Source organism: Gallinula chloropus (genome assembly GCF_964237585.1).
Source record: "Gallinula chloropus genome assembly, chromosome: 1".
Taxonomy (NCBI): domain Eukaryota; kingdom Metazoa; phylum Chordata; class Aves; order Gruiformes; family Rallidae; genus Gallinula; species Gallinula chloropus.
Window position 1 is genome coordinate 64,093,046 of NC_140085.1, and position 24,759 is coordinate 64,117,804.

The window sequence follows — 24,759 nt, forward strand, 5'->3', positions numbered from 1 at the left end:
GTTACGAAGACAGAAAAATGCAAACTTTGTTAAACCTTGTGCCACAAATGGGATGCCAAATTCAGTCTAATTCAGTGCAGCAGCCTATACTCCAGTGCAGATACCATCTATTTATCTGAGCATTGTTTTCCTTAAAAAAAAAAGAAAACTTTTCCTATCTCCTATCTCCTGTGTAAGAAAGTGTGGACCAAACGTAGCAATGCAAAAGAAAAGAAAAAAACTGTATTAGAAAGAAGCTAAGTATTGAACATTAACTCCCCTTATCAAATAGCAGAGCGAGCTTAGCTCTGCTGATCAAAGATTAGCAGATTGTTATCAACCATAAGGTCGGCATAACAGAAGCAAGGACAAGAGACATCAAACTGGCAGATATCAGAATACAAACCTCACTTCACACAAGTTTGATGTGGCAGAATACTGGGTTTTCCCAATTTTTTTTCCCAATTGATATCTGCAAGGCATCCAAGTAAACAAAACTGATCAGAGTGCTTGTGACAGAAGAGTAACAGTAAAAACTGCATTAAACCTAAAATCACCCCAAAGTGATATGAAGCCCAGATCGATCAAATGCATTTACTGTAGGTTTTCTAGGGCTATTGAGGCAATTAATTAAGGTACTTTGTTTCCCTTTAAAAGACAGCAACCAAGAAATAGCAGTTGCTACATTGCTAAAGAAGAAGAAAATGAAAAGCAAACTGAAGCGGCTATGACTAGCTAGGGGCCTTCCACCCAGTCCTGCAACATCTTCAAGAAACTTCGCCACATAATTGTGTCTGATGTTATACTACAGAGCATCTCCCGCTGCTCACTGCTGCGTATTAGCCAAAGATGAGCATCGCTGCAGCTCCACTAACAGAGCCAGAATTACAAGCACTCCTTTTTTCTGCTGAAGGCAAAAATCAGCTGTCTTGGTTCAAAGCAGCTCTCCCGCACGTATGTTCACATGCTCACACCATCCTGTCTAACTTTGCCTCAAGCGAGCACACATCCACAGTCCACTTTTGCCAGCAGGAAATGTGTGCGGGGCAACCTGTGACTGATGGATGGTAACAGTAGCTGGAAGCAAAAAATCACGCCTGCACCCACTGAGAGGTTTGCAAACACAGGCTTTATCTGTGGGTAAGTCACGCTTTGAGCCATCCTAACGTGTATTCACACGTTACTGGTTGTTATGGTATCTCCTGTCAGGAGTTCATGGGTTGCAGCTCTCCACACCTTCATTCCTGAACCTCAGAAATACACGTTTACTCACTCTATCCCAGGCAGAAAGTCTGAAAACGCTAATCCTCTTAGAAACACGTCTGTCTTTCAGAACCGATAGGCAGTGAAGGTTAAAGGGGTTAACAAGGCTGATTCTCAAGCTCAGGCAGGCATTGTATGGTAATTTTGTTAATTTTTTAGGCTGAACCACAATGCTGTTATATCTAAGGAGTGTGAATAATGTATTTCTTCACACATGAAAGAGCTTCACAGGGATGAGCTCAGTTAAATGAAGGTAGAAGCAAACATCTTAATTTTCAGCGAGCAGTGGCTCCTCTTGTACAGCGTTCCGCTGTCGACTGAGTCCCAGTAACCTTACATTCTCAAAATACAAGGGAAATTTCAACACGCTCATGTCTTCTAGTAGGTTCGTGTTCTTCTGAACACCCACATGGAAGTTTCAAGGGTTTCCATTGCTCCAATACAGGAGTAGTGTGTATCCAAATTTAAGGGAGTGAAAAGGGTTTGCTTTTATATCGAGGCCAAAGTCAATGCAGACTTTCAAGGAAAATGAGATAGAGCCACCAGCTCTATCTCTTTCTTTTTAAAAAAAGCAAAATTAAATTTATTGATTAAAAAGACAGCAAGACACACCTTGAAGTCTATTTCATCTGAAGGTTTGAGATTAAAGTCACCTTTTTAAACAATTTGCAAGCATTAAAATATTGCACAATTCATTGACCAGTACAACTAGATGTCTCATTACAGCCTCTGCTTCGATCCTTGTAGAGCCAAACCTCCTTTTTAGAGTTAAGTTCCTTCTTTTGGCATCAAGTTTTGCCCTGCTAAACAGGTAGTGAGCAGTACCACCTAAAGCCCCTTGCAGACAAAGTAATCCTGGTATTTCAGGTACTTGAGACTCTGTCCCTCAGACGAATGCTCTCATCTTTAGGCTGGAGAGATCTGTTATTTCTCTTGCTAATGAAGTAAATCCCAGTGGCTGAGCTTCAACTAGAGAAGGATAAAGGGTGTTGCAGTGTCTTCGATCTGTGTGGTGTTTGGGACAGTATCAGGGTGGTCTTCTGCATGTGGCAGCCTTTTCCTGCTTTAGTGACACTATTTTGAAAGGCATATTCTGCAAGCACCCCTAACTCTCTGATTTCCATTTCCATTTTCATTTGATATAGGTAACTTTCTACTGTAGTGCTAAACCCTAAGAGGCCTCATTCTTTGCAATCTCACGTTATGAGGCTCTTGACTCAGCACAGTGGTTGCCACCATCTTCATTCAGAGGTTTGCAAATCCCCCTGTAAGAAAGTGGAATTCCCAGCATCTGATTCTGGCCCTGTGAGTGAGGCATACGAAAATAAAGCACTGCAACACCTAAGTCACTTTGGAAATTCAAACCTTCAGGGTTCTCAGATGAATTCCACTTTCATGCACGGAGTCTAATGCTGTATGTACTCCATGTATGGAGGTTTTTTTTACTAATTCCATATGAAAATCTGCAGCACTACAGTTGAAAATCCAATGGTTTTGGGGTTTTTTTTTTCAAATAGTGCTGGAAACATAAAGAGGACCTCTGGATTTCTGCTAGGAGTGACCATTATTTCACTTGGTGAACAGTGGCAAGTTACTTGCACAGTAAAGAACATGTAATTACAAAGTACAAACAGTAACTGATTATTATGATTATTTCAATCCCCTACAGTGAAGAGTAGATGGTAATTAATTTCTGGACCTACCAGACTAAATATAATTATTAGAAACCACAGCAACTGTAGGCATATGATGGTAAAACAGAGTTAGATGTTACTGTATTTGTTTATTACCCAACCATTTATCCATAATTAAATGCTACAAGTAAAACAGAACTTCTAAAAAGCCATAGATTAAAAATGTAGCTAAAAAGTTATGAATTTTAGCATATATACAGTATTATTCATTGCATATTCTCTGCTATGCTCATTCAAACCTTAACTGCAGTAACTGCCAGGGAATCAAAAACCTCCTCTATGTGATTTACTGCCTGCACATTTTTGTGGTACTTAATGCCACATACTAGTTTAATATTATCCTAATTTTGTATTGATTAAAATCTTGGGATACAAACCTAACTCATTTGGGGGTCTATTGCTTTGAAGAATTTGAGTTCCTTCCCATGTGAACTGCTTGTAAATTAGTTCATTGTATGAAATACCTCATCTTCCAGAATAAGGTTTTTAGGAGAGGATGGGTGGAAAGGTTGCAAATTAGCCTTTGTTTTCACTATCCCAGTCAACTCAAGATATATCTATATAAAAAAAAATCTCTGAGCCCTCTGGAACTGTATCTTCATGTTCTAGCGATGCAAGACGCACTAAGACCAGGCTTTACATAAGGCATCAGTCAATGCCTTTGCTGCTTCAGAAGAAGGAAGGGCATCAACAAGAACTTTCAGAGTAGTTTTCAGCAGACACAACTTTACTCACTGTTGATAAGGAATGGAACAGGCAAGGATGCACATAGTTTCTGTATCTGTCACTGGTCTGCTTCACCAGGAGTTGCCAGAGAAGGCTGGAGAAAGATGAGCAGTACAAGTTTTCCCTTCTTTGTGAGGAAACAAGTGCCAAGGGATTCCCACAGATTGTGAGGTGGCTGTTTGCAGCAAGTTGACAAACAGCTGTTAAGGGCATCAAACTGAGCAAAACACTCGAATGATGAGTAAGAATACAAAATGGCACCTGTTGGATGTGCTCTCCACATGTTTCTTGTACTTACCGGCTTGAACTTTGCACTTGAACAAGCTATTATCTCTGAAGTGCTACAAGAGGCAGCGGCATGACTCAAGCACAATGTTAATTAAATTCTTACTGTGGAATCATCATCATTTCCTTGGTGGAGAAGCAGGGAAAAAAGCCCCTGCTTTATTTTCAGGTTTCAGTCTGAGTTGCTTTAAACTAAGCAAAGGTGATATGGAGCATGGCTCACGCAGTTGGAATCTGAGAGAACACTGACCGACCCCTACAAATGTTACTGTGAAGCACCAGTTGATTTTATGCCGACCGAGCTGCTATTAGTAGTAGCTTTTGCAATGTCTTTTCAGTGTAAGTAGATAGGAAATGAGTCTCCTCATATTACATTCAGTACGTGAGACTGCTCTGAGAATAGCAACTGGTAAATTCTGGGGTGGGAAACTGAACAAATCCCATATTCTTAAGAAAGAAATAAAAACATGTCTTTGACTTCTTTGCAAGTTGTACTCTGTTTATCAGCTGATCATCAGCCTGTTTCTGTAATTATTTGTTGATGCTATTTTTCAAATCTGTGTGGTTCCTTCGGAGAAATGCGCTGCTTTAACTTGGTAGCTATTCTCCTCCTCTGCCCTGCTGTGATGCTTTTATCATAACACTCGTCATACGCTAGCAGCCACAATCTTGTGCTCCCAAGAATGGCCCCACAGAAAGGCTAAGATGAATCTTTAAATGGCTCCTTAAATTTATTCCTTTCCTCTACTGCTATTGTTAGTAAAGCAATAAGCTGCTTTTTTCTTTCTTTCTATTTTTTTTTTCTTTTCTGATGCCTCCTTCAATCCCGTTGGAAAGGATGAAGACACAAAGTAGCAGAAACCTTTGTAGGGTGACTGCTTTTTAACACTGAATAATCTACTGCTGTGCATGCTAATAGATGGTGCTAGGTTTGATTAACTAATTTTGCAAATGAATATCTAAGTAAATTACTTTTGCAGATTGTTTCCAATGATTCTTTCTCTTTAATCTCCTCTTTGAATAGTTTCATACTGATCGTTGCTGCCAACAGTAAGAACTCATATAAAACCCTGGGCTATGTATTTCATAGTAAATATAACTAAAAAAAAATTTGTACAAAAGAACACTCCCCCCACACACACACCTTGTTTAAAGATACACTGTCATAGTTTCAAGATAATTTCAGAAGTTTCAAAGTCATATAAGAATGCAATTTCTGTTAGTGCTCAATTCATGTCTGGTTTTGAAAGATACTCGGGTACTCATGTAACTCGGTATGCCTGTGAAGGATTTTCAGAAATTACAAAGACAGACAGCCATATTTTAATTGGAAACAAACACCTGATTGGCACCAGATGTCTTTGAAAAATGCTACATGCCTATATGTATAGAGAGATCTGGTCCTTTTGTGGAGCTAATACAAGATTGGGACTAAAAATGCAATACTTTTATCTTTTTCTTTTTTACTTGAAAATAAAATACTTTTCCTTCAAACCAAACTACCATGCGATGTGCTTATGCAAATATTCCACATGCACATCCCACATAACCAGAAAATCCATTATTCTTTCTCAAGAAGTTGTGGTCTTAACCTATACTCTGTACTTATTGCCCACATGGAAATGATTGTATTTTCAGTAATTAAACATTTCTCAGATGTTTGCCTTTAAAAAGTAAGCTTCATACACTATCCATGTCCTGTGTTCTTTTGTCTCAGCTGAATAAACTCATGCCTGGACAGTGTAACGTCTACATTTGCTGTCAAACCACTACAGTGCTCCTTGCTGCAAACATTCAGCACATCAGCTATTGTATTATCCCCTCTCTCAAATTTTCCCTGTACTCCCGAATCATATTAATTTTCAAGTCTTCACCCTTAACTACTTCATAACATTTACCTCAAATACAGTGCTTCATCTCCTTTCTTTACCTCTCAGTCCTTCTGCCTCTAACCTCTCTCATTTCTTTAATCACTTGGCACCTTCTGCTCTCTTGCCTCGACACAGGCTCCATGTTCATCTGTCAATGCGGTGTTCACTCATCTTTCTTCCTTTAAACCCCTCCTTAAAACCCATCTTTTTGCCTTCTAGCATGTAATTACCTGACAGCAATTTATCAGGAGTGGGCAGAGGCTACACCGGTGTCCCCTCCACCCACCTACACATGCAAAATCAAATAATTCATTCTGAAGCCCCACAGACACTTTTAAATAACAGCCAGTGACCTCTGCTTCCTCCAGTACCACTCTGCAGAACGGACCACTGCAGATGGGGGCAGGTGAGAGAGGAAGAGCGTGCCAGCTGTATTGCCTCTGAGGAGCAGCCATGGGAAATCCAGGTTTTGGTTCTACTTACCGGTTCCTATTGCTAGAAATCCAATCGGAGATTAACGTCGCAGCCTGCTGGTGACAGTGCTTGTTGCCAAAGCTGCAGGCCAACATGATGACTTCCCGACGCAACTCTCTGCCCAAGTTTAAGAACAAACAAGGGTGCATTAATGAATGTCTTTGAATGTTTGCAAAAAAGCTATTTCTTAGCACAGGAACATATCAAAGATAACCCAGCTATGCAAATCTCAGGGTCTAATTAATGCCTACAGCTGCTGCAACAACTCTAGAGCAACTCTAGATCGTGAAGCAAAGACAACCCCATTTATATTATACTTACGCTCTCTTACTGACCTCTGTGGTCAAAAGAGTATGAGTTTTTAAATATTCAGTGCAGCCAAATTTTAATTTAAGACTTAGGTAATCATGTTCTCTAAATTCAGTAAAGAGGAATTAATCTCACAGCATCTTCCTTCTCTCTCTCTAATCCAGAAAGAAAAAAACAGAAGGAAGACAAAGCTAGGAAAGCATGGCATGCTAAAGATGAAACCGAATTTTAGGCAGTGCATTATTAAAATTATATCATGCAGACAATTAAAAAAAACAAAGAAACAAGCAGTACTCATGTTGGTAGGATGCTTGAACAAGTGATTTGTTTAAATTATTCGTTGGCCATCCAAGCTTGAGATACATTGATGCAACTTGTCTTAAAATATATTCCTGAGGGAGGAAAAACATATATTCAGTGTTATTATTTTTTTAATTTGAAATGGAAATATTATTGACTATTGTGGTTTTGTCTCTTTTTTACCCTCAAATAAGGTCCTACTTTCCAAAGATTTTTATTTGCATTTAGCAAATCAACATGTCCACATAAAGTCCTCCCTCACTGCTACAGTGCAAAGTAGTCTATAGAACAGCTATTCGAATGGATGGCTAGGATAAAGCTATTTATTGCTATATACCTCATCAATTTAAGAAGAGTTTCTTATATGCTATTTTGAACTCTCAATACATGGCTGAAAAGTTGCAAGAGTGTGAACAGCTTAATTTCTACTCTATGGCCAATCTCAACTACACCATGCTTGTTCACTTTTAAAAGAATACTGTTTTAATATCCATAGCCATGGTGAAAGAGTCATATAAGTACAGTCAATTGACTTCAGGATACTGAACAATGCAGCTGCAAATGAGCTTTATAACATTTTATGACACTATGTTTTCAGTTTCGGTTCTTGGTGCACTTAAAGTACAAAACAAGCCCAAGATGTATTTTAGCTTACTTTTAGTTTCTACACTGCAGACATATTTACATATTCTGGCCAGTTGTGAAAAAAACCACTGTCATTGTGTTCAGTATAATCTTCTGCCAGAGAAATTTACCAATTTGAAAAAGAGACCTGAGATATAAAGAACTGCAGAGGAGAACATCTATTTTATTATTGTGGATGCACAGGCATGTATATATGATGTCAAACCCAAAAGGAGATTCATAGTGCAGCTTTCTCTAGCAGATATGTTATTCTGTGACTAAAAAGTCTTTTTATTTCCTCTCGTATCACCTCTGCTTTCAAAGCTCTCATCAGTAGTGATAAAACACAACTCAGCCATGAATTTTACAGGTTTTATTTATTAAAATTGCGTTCACTTTACACAGCCATGTTTAAAAGTGAAATAGCAATGGTAGACTCATAAGAATTCTCCTGTGCAGTTAACAAGAGACTAAACATGCAAGTTATTTCCACATCATTTTATATTATGGCTCTGGTTCGAATGCAGGCCCACACTCTAAGCTCATAAAAAAAGAATCTCAATGTGTCATTATTAATCTGTAGTACATGTTCTACAAAACTAATTTTCCATGTCAGCAGGTAGCTCTGTGTATGTATCTGTAATATATATACATATATATATATACATATATATATATGTATGTATGTATGGGCTTCTACATATATACATACATCCAGCCTCCTCTGGTTTCCTGTTTTCTGAGCATGTGTGTCCCTGAATACACACATACAAACAAATATATGTTTAAGAAGGAAAAAAAAAAAACCACCTTTAAGCATTTCGGGCTTTACAGAGTTCCTTCATTTGAAGGCTCTTCAAAATTGCATAAAATTTCAGTATGTTGGCCATATGTACACTATATAAAAGTCACAGTGAATAAAAAACCCCAACGGTTCCTAAGTGTCACTGGCTTCAATCAAATCCTGTGTACTTCATCAAATGTGTTTCAGTGGAGCTAGGATTTTTTATTTTTCCCTTTATTTTTTAATTTCAGGTAAAATGTTAAAATGTTTGTCATGTCTATCTTAATTATCTACTGCTAGCTGTTACTGCTGTCCCTTCGGACCCAATTATGAATGGGCTTTTGATTCAATGGTGATCTAATCCTTATTAATTAAGGTAACTGCATTGAATTCACTGTGGCTTTTTGGATGAAATAATGACTACAAATCTTTACTTCAGTTGCATGCATTCTGTTCAGTTGTGTCTGCATTCGGTGTCCTTGCTGAGCTTCAGCATCAATCTAAATATCGCCATGGGGCCCCTCAAAAGAGAAAATCTGGAAAACAGATTATTGTGGCTCTTTTAAGTGAAATATTTTATTTGTTATAATATTTTATCGGAGGAATAATTGCCTTTCCGTCTACTAAAATCATATGTGCCTCAAACAACAGTTGTGTCTGTTCAAATGCAAATGAACCAAAAGCTTGACAATTGCTAAGTTTAAATAAAGAGTAATTAGGAAGAAAGCTAATATCCTTAGGTCATTTACAGTATTCAGTTGGGCAACAGTTCAACTCTTGGCTAGGAAAGGAGAGTGAAATAGGGGGCGGGGTGGGGGGAGGCAGTGAGAGGGAGAAAGAGGGAAGAGACCGTATCTCTTACATTGAAGATGTTGTAGCTTTCTGTGCGGTCCAGCAATTTATCCAGAGGATAAAGAGCTCGGCTGGCAGCATGCCAAGGCAGAAAATCCTTCTCCTCTGAAAGATATCTGATAATCTCCAAAGGAATATTCTGAGGCAAATAACCAGCTCTGCAAAATAAAAGAAGTTAGTATTAAATTGTTTTTGCATAAGATACATGATGTCGCAAAAAATAGTTCTTTTTTTTCCCAAATTAAATTTAAAGGCAGAAAAATATGATAAACTTGTCACATTCTAATGACATAAAAGTCAACCTTATAAAAACCAGCAACTCGCAGCCTCTCCCAGCACATGTGCAAGCATACTTACTGGATGAAGGAAGGCATGAAGACACATGAATGAAAGAAAATTACACAACTTATACCTACTTTGTATGGATTCCTGTGGCTATAAAAGACAGAAAGAATGAAGTAACTGACTTAAGGAAAAAAACCCCAAACCCTCAAACAAAAACCCAAACCAAAATGAAGGTGCTGCTTTGCTGTTTTGTAAGGCAGAAAGCTGTCTGCATAAAATCAACAAGCCAAAGCATTTTGCTTCAGAAAACACTTCCACTGGCCACGGGCAATTGGGAAGAACTAATGAAGAAGTTTAAACTAATTTAGTTTCACAGTTCTCCTCCCCACTCTTTTCTCTCTCCTTTAGAGCTGCCTTGTCTTCTATCCACTGTAAGCCATTTCGGAATGACATTATTAAACTGAAGTGGCACTCAGTGACATCACTGGCTAAGGATCTTTCACTACTTTCTACATAAACTATGTTTTTTGCAGGTGTTTACAAATCAGTTAGCTAGGATTTTGCCCTACTTTTTTACAGTCATTAAGGATGTCTCCCTGCAAGGGAAAGAATTCAACAGTGTTTCAGAAATGTTTGGGTTTTTTTTAATTCATAGCTTTACAATACAGATACAAGCATTTCATAGCTGCTTTTAAAAACTGAATACTGGAAACATCAAGCTTTAAGATTTGGACTAATTTTCTTTTTCAGAACAGCATTTTTTTTTAACTATCCAGACCACAGAAATGAAGCGTAACCCTGTGGGTGTGAACTTTCCAGAAACATAGAGGCCTGTTCTTCTCCTGATGCATGCAGTTAAATCCCAAAGGAGTTTTCTACCTGCCTAGAGAGGAGATAATGATTCTGCTTTCATTAAACCTGAAATCAGCAAGTTGGATTCCACAAGCTTCAATTTAACACAGGCTGCAGTATGATGTATCCTCACAGACTAGGTTTCCTCCTTGTCGGCTGCAAATGTTCTCCTTAATTTCCACAACTGTTGGGTGAATAGATGCATGCATATGGCAAACAAAGGAAATTACATGGATTATTATGGAAATGAACCAATACATACATGTTGGTACAAATGTTGATCTCAGTCATACCAGCATATCAAAACTCCTTTTCTATAATATTTGAAATAGATTGTTCTGTTCAGTACGGTCCGAAACTGTAGCTTCCTTGCAAGGTGCACCACATCCATGCAAGACATTGTTTTTCCACACCCTCTCTTGGAAGAATTACACTCTGTTCCTTCAAGCTTTTGGGAAAGAACTGCCTTCATGTAACAGCTTTCAAAAGTATCGATCCCACGTCATCTTTGCCCACATTTTGTCAGCAAGTCTGTTCTCAACTTCGGCTACAGCATATAGCCAAGCAAGAAAAACAAGATCACTTGGGGAGCCTGCTGAATCACTCAGGAACTGAGCAGATATGAAATGAGAATGGTGGAGCTCTTAGAATGGGGTGGCAGACAGAGTTCAATGCATTTGAAGACTGAGAATGTAAGTTAACTACAAATCATTCCATTTCGTAGGTCTTTCTTATTTCTGAAGCAGAATAATATCATCAGGATGAGTTCTAGGACTTAATACTTTGTAAAGATGTGCAAACATAATAAATGAAGCCAGAAGCAAGCTGGATTGACTGCAGCTAAAAATCTGGGAGATAATGTTAGCAAAGAGGTAAACTAGCTTCAAGTTGCACAGATGTAATTAGTTCCTAATGGGATTTGTGATTATTGTTACTGATAATTTGATTGACATGAGAAAGTGTGGAATAAGGAACAAGAGGGATAGCTCCAGGAAACATGCTGCTTAAGGAATAAACAGACGAATGTTTATTATAGCTGCACTAATGGACATTTAGGATCATGCCTCTGAAATTAATTCTCTCTTTGCAAAGCGCAAAAGGGAAATCATCACTGCAAAACAAACAGATTATTTCTTTCTAAGCTTAACTTCTCCACGGAGACACATAACAAGTGAACTCAAGAGAGATCTATCACTCATTCCTGAGCTTTCGGCCGTCCTAATCAATTTGAAAATCATGATTCTTAGCTGGTGATACTCACGCTGCTCTCAGCAGAAACTGTTATTGTTTCTAACTTCCAGATTCTTCAGCCCATTCAATTCTGCCTGCCTCTCCCCCACCCCCACTTTGCCTAATGTTTCTCTAAAGGTCTTGAGGCAACACCTGAGTTTTTCCTGTTTACCCCTAAACTTCCTTCTCTTGCTGTTATAACCTTTGAAAGCTTATGTATAGTATCATCAAAATCAACCCCCCACATCAACAGAATCAGTTCTGTTGCTGATGGGAGGTCCTCATGGATGATATTATTTTATAAATGACAACAAATTCAACACTTTGATTCACAGTTTTGAGGAAAAGTGGTTATGGCTTCTGCGATCCATTTTTACTTGGAGAAAACAGAAGTTTTTCGGGAACTTTGTCTTGGAAGAATGCTCTATATATTCTACACTATTGTATGGATGCCTACAGAAAACCATGATACCCCTATTCTTTCCCCCTCAGCCACTAAACTATCTTTATGAACCTCTTATTCCAAATACACTGCACTCCCAACCTAATTGCCATGAAACAGTTTTTGTCAAAAGGTAGTGATAAATGCATGTTGGTTTTTTTTTTGTGTGTAAAATGTGATATATAATGCCTATGTTGTAAGATATTAATTGTATATTGCAGCCTAAAAAGCTTGAGGAATATTTTAATTCACAAAGAAAGTAAAGAGTTTGATAATGGTAATCCCAAATAGTAAGGTTGCTAATTTTTGGCACTGGTAGGTGAGCAAACAAGATGAAAGGAGAAGATCTTATCCTAAATGGTAGAAGAGAAAAACCATGAAGCGTAAAGCCACATACAAATAAAGTCCTAAAATCCAGATCACAGACCTAGAGGCTGTGTGAATTGTCCTGGGAGGCAGCACTCAGGTCAGCAGAAGCCAGACATGAGCCAATGCAGGGTGTCTGCGTGGTGAACTACGCTCTAGCATTCTGCATCTTCACTGAGCACAATAGCTCATTTCTTAAGCTTTGCATTTTACAATCATACTCTTTTACTTTACACTAACAGCTTGTCGATCACTAAGAGTGACTCCAAGTCTTTTTCCTGGGGGATACTGCATCCAGCAAGATGTGCTGGCTCACTTGAACAGTGGCAATCTCACCCACCAGCCACAGGGTGCTGGCACACTCCTCGGACTCTCCTTTGCTAGCCTGGAAGAACTGGGTTCAAAGACAGTTATGCAGGATCTGGTCAGCAAAAGCAAAATTTTTTACATCCAGAATAGTAGGAAGGAATGGTCAAAGATTCAGGAATTTCACAGGACTTGTGACAAACATACACCACTGACTGGTGACAACTACTAATTGAAATAATTTGTGTCATTTACAGAGCAGGATAATGAGCAAGATGAGGGAAGAACGCAGAACAAAGGACAAGTCCGTTCTGAACATCTCTGTAAACTGAGGGAAAAACACAGACCTGTAGAAGTGCTAAACAGAAAGGCTGAGCAATTATCAGTACAGTAATAAGAAAAGCAACTGTAGCAACCTTGCCATCAAAGGGAAAAATGTAAAATAATTTCCCTGTCACGTAATTGTCAGGTAACATTTATTCAAAGGCACTATAGACTATAACATAAGTTAAGTACATATTCTACACAGGCAGCTTGATTTATCACTCTCCCAGCAATGTCACTGGAAGGTCAGTGACAGAAATCCTTATTTTTCTTGTGTCTTTTTAGCCATCAATCATATTGCTATCCTTAAAGTCCAGCAAAAGTACTATCAGATACTGCCTGCCAAAGTCCAAATGCATGACAGCTAGGGCTGAGACAGGATTCTTTTCCAGCTTAGCCATCTCAGAGGGAAATTGAAATATTGTCTGTCACTCGGGGAATAACTGATTATGGGCTATACTGAAAACAGGTAACAAACATAAACACTGCAGAAATACTGCGATGTCAAATCTTATGTTAGGTCTGAAACAGTCACACTTTGTCTCCAGGTATGACTCCAGGAGCCACAGGAGAATCTTAGCAAGCACGTATCTACAGCAAAAAACCTCTGCAGAGTAATCTGGGATAGTCTTGGCAAGTATTTTAACAGAAAAAATAGACAAATCAAACCATGTTGATTCATCAACAGTGGCTGAATGCCCATCGATGTTTAGGTTAAGCATTTCTCGAGTGCAAGAAGTTCACAAAACACCTATCGCATCTGAAATGAAAAGGCTGGAAGCCACCTTAAGAACTCATCTAGTCCGTCCCCCACCTGAAGCAGATTCACACCAAGGCCATTCCTGACAGAAATTTATCTAGATTTGTTTATATAGACATCTAGCACCAGATATCCTAGAAGCAATAAAATTTCAGTAATGCTTTTCTCAGGGCATGATAATAACAATATTACAACTCTGGTCTTTTGCCCTGTAAATATTCCCAGAAGTGTACCAACAGATCAGTCCATGCCTGCTGTTCATGTAGCTTCAGTATAAACTGCAAAAAGCAGGGGTTCCTCTTCATTGTATTCTAGATTAGAAGGTTTTGATGGGCATCACTGGTCACATTGAAAGGAGCCCAGATTTAAAAAAAGAGCCTCTACAAGCCATCTGTAAGCCAGTCATCTCCATACTGAATCACCGAAGTAAAATGTAACCAAAAAGATCGCATTTGAGACACTTTCTTGTTTTATCTGTTCTTATTTAATCGTCCTTACCTATCAGCTTATCAGCATGTCAGTCCTTCCATAGCCACTGTTACACATGAGAACTTTAGCATGTCTTACAAACATGGAAGCACATAAGGTTGTCTTATCATCTGCATTCCTAATTTCACACTTGCCCGCTGAACTGGAGACTGGAAGAACAGGAGCACAGACTACCAGTTAGATCTGGTTTTAGCTAATAGACAAATTACCTCTACATAAACATCCTCTTCCAGCAGGTTTTTCATGCCTAAAGAGGCTGCTGATGAACTGTGGTGAAAAGGTGATATCCCATTTTTCTGACAAGGGCAGAGGTTGAAAAAGACCTTTCAGAAGTTATATAGGTATTAAGTGGCTTATGACATTATATAATATCACAAGCACCAACCCTTAGCAAGGTACTATCCCACTTACACTGGAGAAATTGCAATGTTGGACATTGCTACCAAGAGGCAACGAACAGGAAAACTGAACGTGGTAATGAAATATCCCTCACAAAGTATTCCCACTAGAAATCTCACAGCAATCAAAAATAATCTTTAAATTACATGAGCTTTTAATGAGTCAGATAAAAGCAGGAGATCTAGATTATATTATGAAACATCACTGTGTATTCAGCTGCATTCTGACCTTGATTTGTTCTTTACACTGAGCCACTGAACTTATGGACAGATCCCAGCACATTCATTTTCCCCTTAGGGACAAAGTACCAAATGGTAGTGTAATTGCCAAGGGAAAATTATTACTCTGCTCTGAATTATTTCTATCATAAATCCAGCACCAGTCAAACAGACTCTGTCACAAAAACGACAGGGTTGCCGTACAGTGATGAGAGCCCCACACACAAGTGCGCCATAAATCCCTTAGTCCCACCGCCCAACAAAGTCATTATAAGTCATGTGTTTAAATCAAAATTAGAAAATCCAAGCTGGCAGCAAACTGGTCTGCATTGTTGAAACAATGGAAATGAGGTGATTTACTTGCTGCTGGTTTAAAACTCACCCTGCATCGTCTGTTTCTTATGAAATATGTAAAACACGACTAGCTTTTTGTCTGGATAATTCTGAAGGGGGCTGGGGAGAAGAAAAGGCAGCTCTTCAGAACATAGGCGTGCAACTCAGATTAGCTTCAGTTCCATCCCTGTGCATGTGCAACACACGAATAATTAGATCCATAAAGGGACAGTTTAAGACAAATTAGGATTTATTAATCGAATCTCTCTTTTAACTTTAAAGTCAAGTGTGTGGATTACAATAATTCACAGAGAAGCCTGGTGGCCACTGTGCTTCACACTGCACTAGATCTGGCTTTTCCTAACCTTATCCATTTATTCTGGACCTACCAAGGACTGGTGTGCCTACTGGTGTGTTCAGGAAATTCTTTCCCACAGTGCTTTAACAGCAGTTCTTTGGCAGCTGAGTCAAAATAGGTACGTTAAACCCTGATACTAAAAAGAAAAGAAAAAAAAGCTTTGAGCAAGGCAGACCGTGCAACAGGGAAACTATCTCCTGTAGTCACAGACTTCACTTGCAATTCCTGCAAGACTGGGAAGTCAAACATTAAAATCTGATGATGACTGGCATCCATGTTCACCAAGGGAAGATGGAAAGAGAACGTTTTCTCATAGAAAGATAATGGGCAAGCTGAAAAAAGCCTGTGATCTCCAGCATTAAAGAATGATCTACCTCATCTTCCGTTCCCAGGGTTGTGCTGACTTACTGTGAGATAAGGAATCTGCTTTACTAAGACAATCAAAGAGGACACATTATGTACTGTACCAGCTAAGGACCTCCACATAAACAGGACACGAATGCACATCTGCTCTTTTACAAGTACTATGGTAGCATTTGGTTTACAAGATCGTTTTCAGTACTAAATTTAATCAGTATTCAACCTCTCAAAGATCAAAGGATTCAGAAAGTATGACAGTTTTAAGTGAAGCCTGCTTATTATGTTTTCTTACATGCAAAATATTTGAGGACTCTTCAAGTGACATTCCACTCCATACAAGAGTATTTGAAGCATCCTACAAAGAACAGTTCAAATTTAACGTAATTATCAGAATATCACGTGGTTTAAATTATCTTGCACCATTTTAAAGTTGCCATAAAAACAAAGGGTAATAGTAATTTGAATTAATCACCTTTGTCAAAAACAGAAAAAAACCCAAAACTTAAAACTCCCCTGTCTTTGTATAAATGCAACAAAAATTCCTTCAAACTGAAGTTCAATAATTCTCCTTTCGTTTACTTCCCCACATGAAAAAATAAAAAATATTTTAAAAACAGTAGTGCAAGATGAAAAGGAATAATTTTACTGATGAAAATTATGCAGTAAGTTAGGTATGTTTTTGAGAAGTATGTCATTCACACACTTAAATTAACTAAAGAAATTTGAATATATTTCAGCAGCTAATAAATGTCAATTTCAGATGATTCAATTACTTAAAGTGTTATTTATTTTCTTTCCGGACTATTTTTTTGGGAAGGGTGGAATGAAACAGCCCTTCTATTCCTTGTCAACAGGCAATGGCATCTGTGACAGCACGTTTGAGCAAATTCAAAATTTAGTTTGTTAGTTGTTATAATGCACAATACTTTTCCGTATCTCTCTTTCCCTTTTCGGAAGTGTCTCATTTGCCTATCAGGCAGCCAAGTGAAATATGTTTTTAAAAGCTGGAAACTTCATGTGGACAGCACAGAAACCTGATCCTGAAAATACACGTACAATTTGAATTTTGTTTTCCAGAGTATCTACAGAATTGGATATTATTTCTGCAAAAGCAATTCCCTATAAACATATTTATAATAAAATACTCCCTGAAATTCTCACAAACCCTCACCTCTTCTCTTATCTCCATTTTACAGAGGGAAAACAGACACAAACAGTTTAAAGTGATTTTACCAAGATCACATAGGAAGCCTATAGCAACACCACCATCCCAGGTTTCTCTACTCTCTGTGCAGTGCCTTAGTCATGACACAGTCCTCCCTGTCATTTATTGTTTGATTTCAGTGTAGAGGAAAACACACACCTAGCCAAATAGGAGGGAGCTAAACCAACAGAACACTGATTACCAATACTTCTCTTAAATTTTATCAAGCAGAGAGACCTGAAACTGCTTTATAAAATCACCGAATGAAAACCAAAAAACTTGAAAGTATATTCTGAACTTTGAATATGCTAGGTAGGAGAGGATAAGGCACCCCAGCATGGCGTAGGTTGAGAGGCTGGACGAAGACTTCTCCCAACCCACCAACATAGAGATTCCTAGAACCATATTTACACTTCTCAGTCCCCCTTTCTAATAGTTAATGTTGCTTAGAAGCCTTCAGCAGGCTCCACTCACACCACTCCTCCTCTTGTTTAACCTCAAACTCCAAGTTAAGTGTTCTCCTGAAGCATAATTCAGACCTGGCTTAACTGATGTTCCCAAAACAAATTTCACAGACTGTTCCCCTCCCCTATCATTATGCAGCAGTCCCTGGCATCTGCACTGGGACACAGACACATCCATACCAAGCTGATTTCAGAACCTCAAGAATTGTTTTGATTCTTCTTGTGCAAACACATGAAAACATCAGCTGAAATGTGCATCTCTACGCAAAGCGGGTATCAAGACTGTGGTATGTCACAGAACATATGGACTGACACACAGCATACAGAATGAATGATGGCTACCTTAAAATATCTGTAGCATCCTATTTCCTTTAAAAAAAGGCACAGCTGCTCTAGCCCATGGAAGAAGTATTTATGTCAAATGAAATCAAACAACTTTTGTAGGAAGCCATACCTAAATCAATTCCTAGTGAATCATCACCAAAATTTGCCTGACAGTGAAAGAGAGTCACCGTGGCATCTGCTGAAATAATTTAGATGAGGCCTCATTTATTAAAATAGCAAATCTATACCAGTATTAATCAAGCGTGATACAAACTATCGATCTAATACTTGTTCCCCTAGCTGGTACTCAGAGGCACTAATTAAGTGAGCTGCTTAACATATCTGTTGTTTGCCTCTGTGTTGAACCATCAGCAAATGCAATCAAGAGTAATAATGAAGGCTGGAGTTAAACTAAGGTTTGTTAATTTAAATGGACCCTATATGATTGTTTATGAATATCCAGGCAAAACAAGGTCAACAACCCTGGATGTGTCTGTTGAAATTTTGAAACCTTTTGAAGTACATTAATTGGGCTAGATGAGAACTTTTACCTTTGTCACCTACTTATTATCCAGCTCCACAATTTTAAATGGGCCCTTAAATGCCTTGACTTTTCCTGACATGCAAGTGTAACATGGAACCAATTAGTCCAGATATTCTGGAAGACTTCAAATGCTACAGTAAATGAAATCTTAATTTCTGGAAAAGAAAAACAACAATGAAGATCACTTCAACTCCATAGCATAGCTCTGTTATGCATGTATTTCCACCAGAAACTTCAAGAAAGCATTCTTACAATTCAGCAGTATTAATTCTGGATTTTATATGGAAGTGTATAACCTAGAGGCTTAGTTACAGGGTTACTCTCAGTTTCCAGAAATAAGATCAACTAATCATTATGGGCAGCAGTGGTGCCTCAGGTAAATGAGTGGATGAGATACTTTTGCCTGAGTAGCAATACTCTACATCCAGGAATTAACTTCAGGAACAAGGAAAGGGGGTTGGCTTTAATTAGTTGGGGGTTTTTTGGAAAGAAAAATATAAGGGGTCCTAAAGACATGATTTTCCAGACCTCAAAGGCTATACTTGGTTAACTGAGACTTTTTTCAATGAATTTTTAAAAGAATTTCTCCTTTCAAGTTGGTGAGAAGATGAGCTGGAGAGAGCATTAGCTTACTTTGGTATTTTTACATCAAGAATCAGCCTTGAAGTCAAGTGCTTCAGCTGTTAAAGATAAATTTGTTTCAAGGGAGAGAATCTGAATTTATATATCAAAAGGTAGATTGGTGCAGCCTTTCCCTTACCCTCAGACTTTGGTTTTCTAGACTCAGAAGATCTCACAGCTTGGAAAGAAGCAAGACAAAAAGACCTGATTAATGACAGGAAAACAATCAGTGTAACTGCACTAGGTACCCGGTTTTGGCCTGGTGAATCGAATTTTGAGAGAGGAACTCTCATGAAGGCCATCTACAGCAGGGAAGTTGCTGAGCTCATGGATAATTCTAAAGGTATATTTCTTCATCGCTGTTAATTTTACACAGCTTCCTATACTTGTGAATTCTACAGAGGAAGGCTTTTCTGGACTAAAAAAAGACTTCATTGGAAGAGACTACAGGCTACCTTCCCCCTAATCTGTGAAAAGACGTGGCCAGCACTCCAACATAGCCATCCATTCCTGAAGCAGAAGAACAATTATTTAACACCACTTCACACTTCCTCATGAATCCAGTGAAGATAAAGCTCCTGATAAACATCAAATGTTGCTAAGACGTATGCTAAAACTACTGTCAAGTTTTATCTTTGGCCTTTGTTAATGTGTAACCAGTTAACATAGGCTTGACATGTATTGTCACTAGGCATATGATCCACCTGAAAAGGAAACATCTGGAAAATCTGAGTATCTGAGGAACTCCACCACTATCTCGTCTCACTGCTATCAATATTGATAGCAAGACAGATTGCCAGCATCAAAAAAAAAATGTTTCCCTGAGCAGCTGGCATACAAACCAAGCACTTGCCACTTTAACACGGTGAGCTGACTACGGTTCAGGCAGGATCAAAGGCGTATGAGACACACATTAGGTTTCAAGAGACAAAACTGATGGATTCTTCCAGAACTTTAAAGAGCAACAACTATTATTAGAGGATTGTACAATTCGTAGCCACAGTCACATCTGATCCAATGCTGATTAACACTAAATACAAACCAGACTATTTCTTTGACATGTATTAGATTAAGTCAACCAGTTAATCAGGGGAAGTGAACATGAAGATTTAGAGCCCAGCAAGGAAGAACTAGGCGTGACACAACACTCCTGACATAAGGAGGGTAATTTATCTTATCCTATGTGGTTAAGTGGATTTAAGAGGTCAGGTGCACATCTTCTCTGACAAGCTCAGATTTACAGGTCTCACTATGGGATGCCTAAAGTAAAGTGGGAGACATCCCACCTCACATGCTCACTAACTGACCCCTTATTCTAAGGAAAGAGAAAGACAGAAGGACCTGACAATATTACTCATACACTCAAGAAACAGGAGCTATCCAGACTGCTCTCTGCTCAGTTTAAACTTAGAAGAGAACCACAGGTCTATTTGTCTTCTCCCAGTTTTCTCAGTCAACACATTCCATTTACTACAATCAAACTATTTTCAAATTGTACAGAAATTTTGTACAAAGCAACCACAGAAGATAAAAGGATCTTCAAGAAGAAGGGAAGAGAAAGTGCCAAGGTGCTATTCTTGCTCAAGAATTTGGGGCATGTATTTCTATAAGCTGTGTTACTGCCAAGGCTACTGCTCTCCAGGTCCTCAAGGTGTGTGCATGTATTACAGCTGAGAGCAGAATTATGTTTAAAAATCTGAAAAGCAAACAAGCTTGCGAGAATTCAGAGATAGTGGGCAAGCAGTAGTTTTCTTTTATTGTTATTATTCAATTCAATTTTGCTTGATTAGTTTTATGAAACCAAAATCCACCAAGAAGGAAGGAGGAGGAATATATTTCCATATAAAATGGGCAAAACTTTATGAAATTAAAGTTACAGAGCTTAAAATATTCCTTGGAGGTATCAATTACTTTACGTTGTTTATTTTTAAGAAATCATTAATGCTGGACAGTGAAAGGATAATAAACATTTTGAAGGAATGGAATCAAACACATCTTTAAAAAAAACACGTAGTGCTCAAAAATAATTTATATGAGCAATGTTTTCATCTTTCTCCAGATATAAATGTTATCAATTTTTACTACAGATAAAACCTTTACTTCTTCCACAAGCAAAATCAATTAGCAGTAAAACTACAGAAATGTCATATTAGGACGTATCATATTAGGGCAGTGGAAAAATTGAGTCATATCCTTCTGATGTGGCCATTGTAGGTATACAGTTCAACAACACACTGGGGAATACTTCAGAAGTTTCTAAGAAGGACAGGGTATTTTGAGGAAATGCAGTCTCTTCAGTACAGTAAAAAGAACTGTTTGCACTAGAAATTCTTTTAGAAAGGACCAGCATGAATTTAAGAAGTTACATTTTCATTTTTGCATTATTTTATCACCAAAAGTAGTAGCTAGGAATTAAAATAGATGTATTCCACATCTCTCTCAAAACGTGGATGTTTTCAGACAAATGCAACTAGGGATCACAACTGAGGACTGAATTAGTCTTAAAACAGCCTGTCTTCTCAGAAGACAGGTCTAGACTATGAATTACTGCCTCCATGGCTGGTCAATAAGGCTACTCACCTTTTCTCATGTCACAGTCAGAGGCAATCGTATACATTTAATCTCCCCATCACGTAACATTATATGGGTAGGGAGAAACACACACTGTGTATCACAGACAAAACTGAATCAGCACTGCATCCACAAGGCACATAATATCCAAACCATGGTACTGCTCCAAAGGAAAGTGAAGCTGCTTTCTGTGCCACACCTTGCAGACAAGGTGGGGAAAGCTAAGCTGCTTTTAGCTGATGGTGGCATTCTGAATACTGGGGTTTTTTTAGGAAATTCAGAGGGTCTGTGTGATTTTGATAGCCCTTGGAGCTTGTTTTAGGAACATGGCTGTGTCACACTGGAGCACCTGACAAAGCAGGGGCAGCTGTGCTGGACTGACACGTCAGGGTGAAATTCCCCTTTACCTGTCCCAGCAAGAACTTTTCCATCCAAGCAGTTCAGCTCTGCCGTCAAGGTCTGACCCCACCACACTCCTAAGTCTCTTAATGCCTCTATAGTCCTACTCATGATAATGAAACAAAGCAAAATTTAGGTCTATTCCTGGTCTTTCTTTGTCTGGGACAGTATAATAGCTTCTTTTTTGTTGTTGTTTTTTTTTTTTTTAATAGGAAAGATGATAGATGAATAAAGTTAAAAAAGATCAACAAAAAGTATACCCTACATGGCAAGTTTAGCCAGGTCCACACCTCTTATGGCTCCTCTTCAAATACAGAGCACAAATCTACTGTTTGTAAACATGCAGATCTTTCCTCCACCCAGACTGGCTTGTAAGGCACATATTCAAAGTAATACAACTGAGAGGAGGCTGTGCAGAGATTTAAAAGAAACAAGAATATAGCTACATATCCCTGTTATAAGAATATTTCCTCATAAGTAGTATCTACATACACACATGTATACACTATAGATATTTAGCTCAACAAGTATTTTTTCCCACGGTGCATGAGTAAGAAAAGCAGTAGCACTCTGCTGAAGCTCACCATGAACAAAAGAAAGTCAAGTTTTTACAGTGTGAAATCTTGTGAAAGACTTCACACTGGTTAAGTAACTGGAGCAGCTACCTCAAAAAACCCCATCGGATTCCAGTATCATCATAAAACTACTTTGGAAAGAAAGTGGGGAATGCATTGCTCATGTAATCTCTGGGTGGTTTTTACACAGACAGAACTTGGACAGACGATGCAGGTTGCGCCCTTCATCAAGACCTTGCCTCTATGCTTCATCAACAAGACATCCTATGGCACTGTCTCAGTACTGACTCAGAAGAATAATACCTACAAGAATCAGCCTAGAAATTAGCTTTTTTCAGTGTCTACATTTTCAGGGACCTCTATCCACATCTGACCGCATTCAGAAGAAAGCGCCACACTGATTCTGCGTCACCGCACACAAGGTTTCTAAGGTGACAAAACCAAATAAAATTGGTACAGACTGTTCTAATAGTCTAGGTATTTCAGAACACTCTGCAATATTCTAATAGTCAGAGTGTACACAAATCACAATCCACTAAGGTCTCAAGTGATGATCTATTTCTAGTCCTTTACCTTGCCAACAGGAAGATACCACAAGGCAAGCATGAAGTGCAAAAGGCAGTGCAAAAAACACATGGATACTCCTCCTCTCCCCATGAAGCCTCCTTCCCTACTATATCATTGTATTGCTAAATGAGGGCTAATGTGTAATTTATGTCATATACACAGTCTAGTGCTGGTAGCAGGAACAGAGTGGTAGGGCACACAGTTGTATTTTACTGCAGTGATGCTGGAACATCACTTTGCCATAATTTCTGTGTGATGCTGTGTCTGAACATCAAACATCTCCAGTGATCGTTTGTAGTGAAATGTACCTCAGTATTACAGATTCCTGTGAGCCCCTGCTCAAACACAGCTATAATCATGCTAGCAAACAGAAGAGTCACTAATATCAGGAACTGACTTCATGCTGCCTTTGACAACACAGAGTATTTACTGATGTAATGCCCCCAGGTACCTCAAGAATTGAGAAGTTTGAAATGTTTCACTACTTTTATTTTACACCTTGGCTACCAACAAATCAGATGTCCCGATTTCAGAAGGGGGGCGATTCCATTCCCTCAATTTGTAAAGACATTACCTAACCAGCACTGTATGTGTTAATTATTAACTCTGATCATAGTAGAACTCGAAATTTTTTATATATTCTAGAAATGCTCAATGGAACTCTGATTTTCCATTCTGTTTGAAAAGCATCATGTAGAAAAAGAGTCTAGCAGATTACAAGAAAAGAAAGATACTGCAGAAATGATACAATTACAAGTCAGGACAAAAAAAATAAATCCTGAAGCTTGAAGGTGCCTTCCATCACAAATTAAATACAGCACAAGGGTCAGTTACAAAAAACAAGGTGGGACGTTAGAGAGAAACAAAAGGAAAAACCCTCCTTCATTAGTGAAAGAGGAAAGAGATTATTTATCTCCTAAGTGTTAAATTGGACTTGCTGCAAAATTGATCAGGCCTCTCCAGACTCGGAAATACCCCACGGCAATTATCGATCAAGAGCAGTGAATGTGCTACAGACCATGTTTATGTGCCCTACATTAAAAAAAAAAAATGGGAGGGGAGAAGTAAAGTGTGTTTAAAACATATTTAACTTCCAACCACACTCAACTGCTCCATTAATGATTGCATGAGTTATTGCAGCAAAGTGTATGAGGATGGATTATCTTCAGGAAAACATACCTGGCTAGATTGAATGCATCATCGATCAAACCTGCTCGATTACTGACAGAGATAACCTGTGAGGGGCAAGCAGAAAAATTGAACCATTTAGGGTGGTGAAACAGGGAAGGTTCACCTATCAAAACAGATTTTAGGGATGAGGAGCTTACCTCGTGGTTCCTTGTTAGCTGATTAATTAGCAGCCTCCAATTCCTAATATCATAATTAACTCTGAAGTAGCCAGTCTGGTTGATGTTCCCCAGCAACCAACTCGCCTCTTCCAAAGCAGGAATTCGGTGGTGTTCTGGAAACAAAGAATAAGATGGGAAGGAGTCTTGGTTTTAAATATAAAAATTCTAAAGTCATCTGTTGAATTATCTCCTTCTTCAAATATCCATAAAGGCAATAAAATTAATTCAAACAAAATATAAACTTTGTGTTTAATTGGT

General features: G+C 38.5%; 1 protein-coding gene across 1 annotated transcript in view; it reads right to left on the reverse strand.

Annotated features, from left to right (window-relative positions):
- Nucleotides 1–24,759, reverse strand: part of TRHDE (thyrotropin releasing hormone degrading enzyme) — a gene marked incomplete at its 5' end in the record, with an annotated part of 210,923 nt that overhangs the window by 15,118 nt on the left and 171,046 nt on the right. Inside the window, 5 exons of the mRNA XM_084270637.1 lie at nt 6,302–6,409; nt 6,896–6,993; nt 9,172–9,319; nt 24,332–24,387; nt 24,481–24,614. Coding sequence (XP_084126763.1) covers nt 6,302–6,409; nt 6,896–6,993; nt 9,172–9,319; nt 24,332–24,387; nt 24,481–24,614 — 544 coding nt within the window. The remainder of the gene's footprint in view (nt 1–6,301; nt 6,410–6,895; nt 6,994–9,171; nt 9,320–24,331; nt 24,388–24,480; nt 24,615–24,759) is intronic.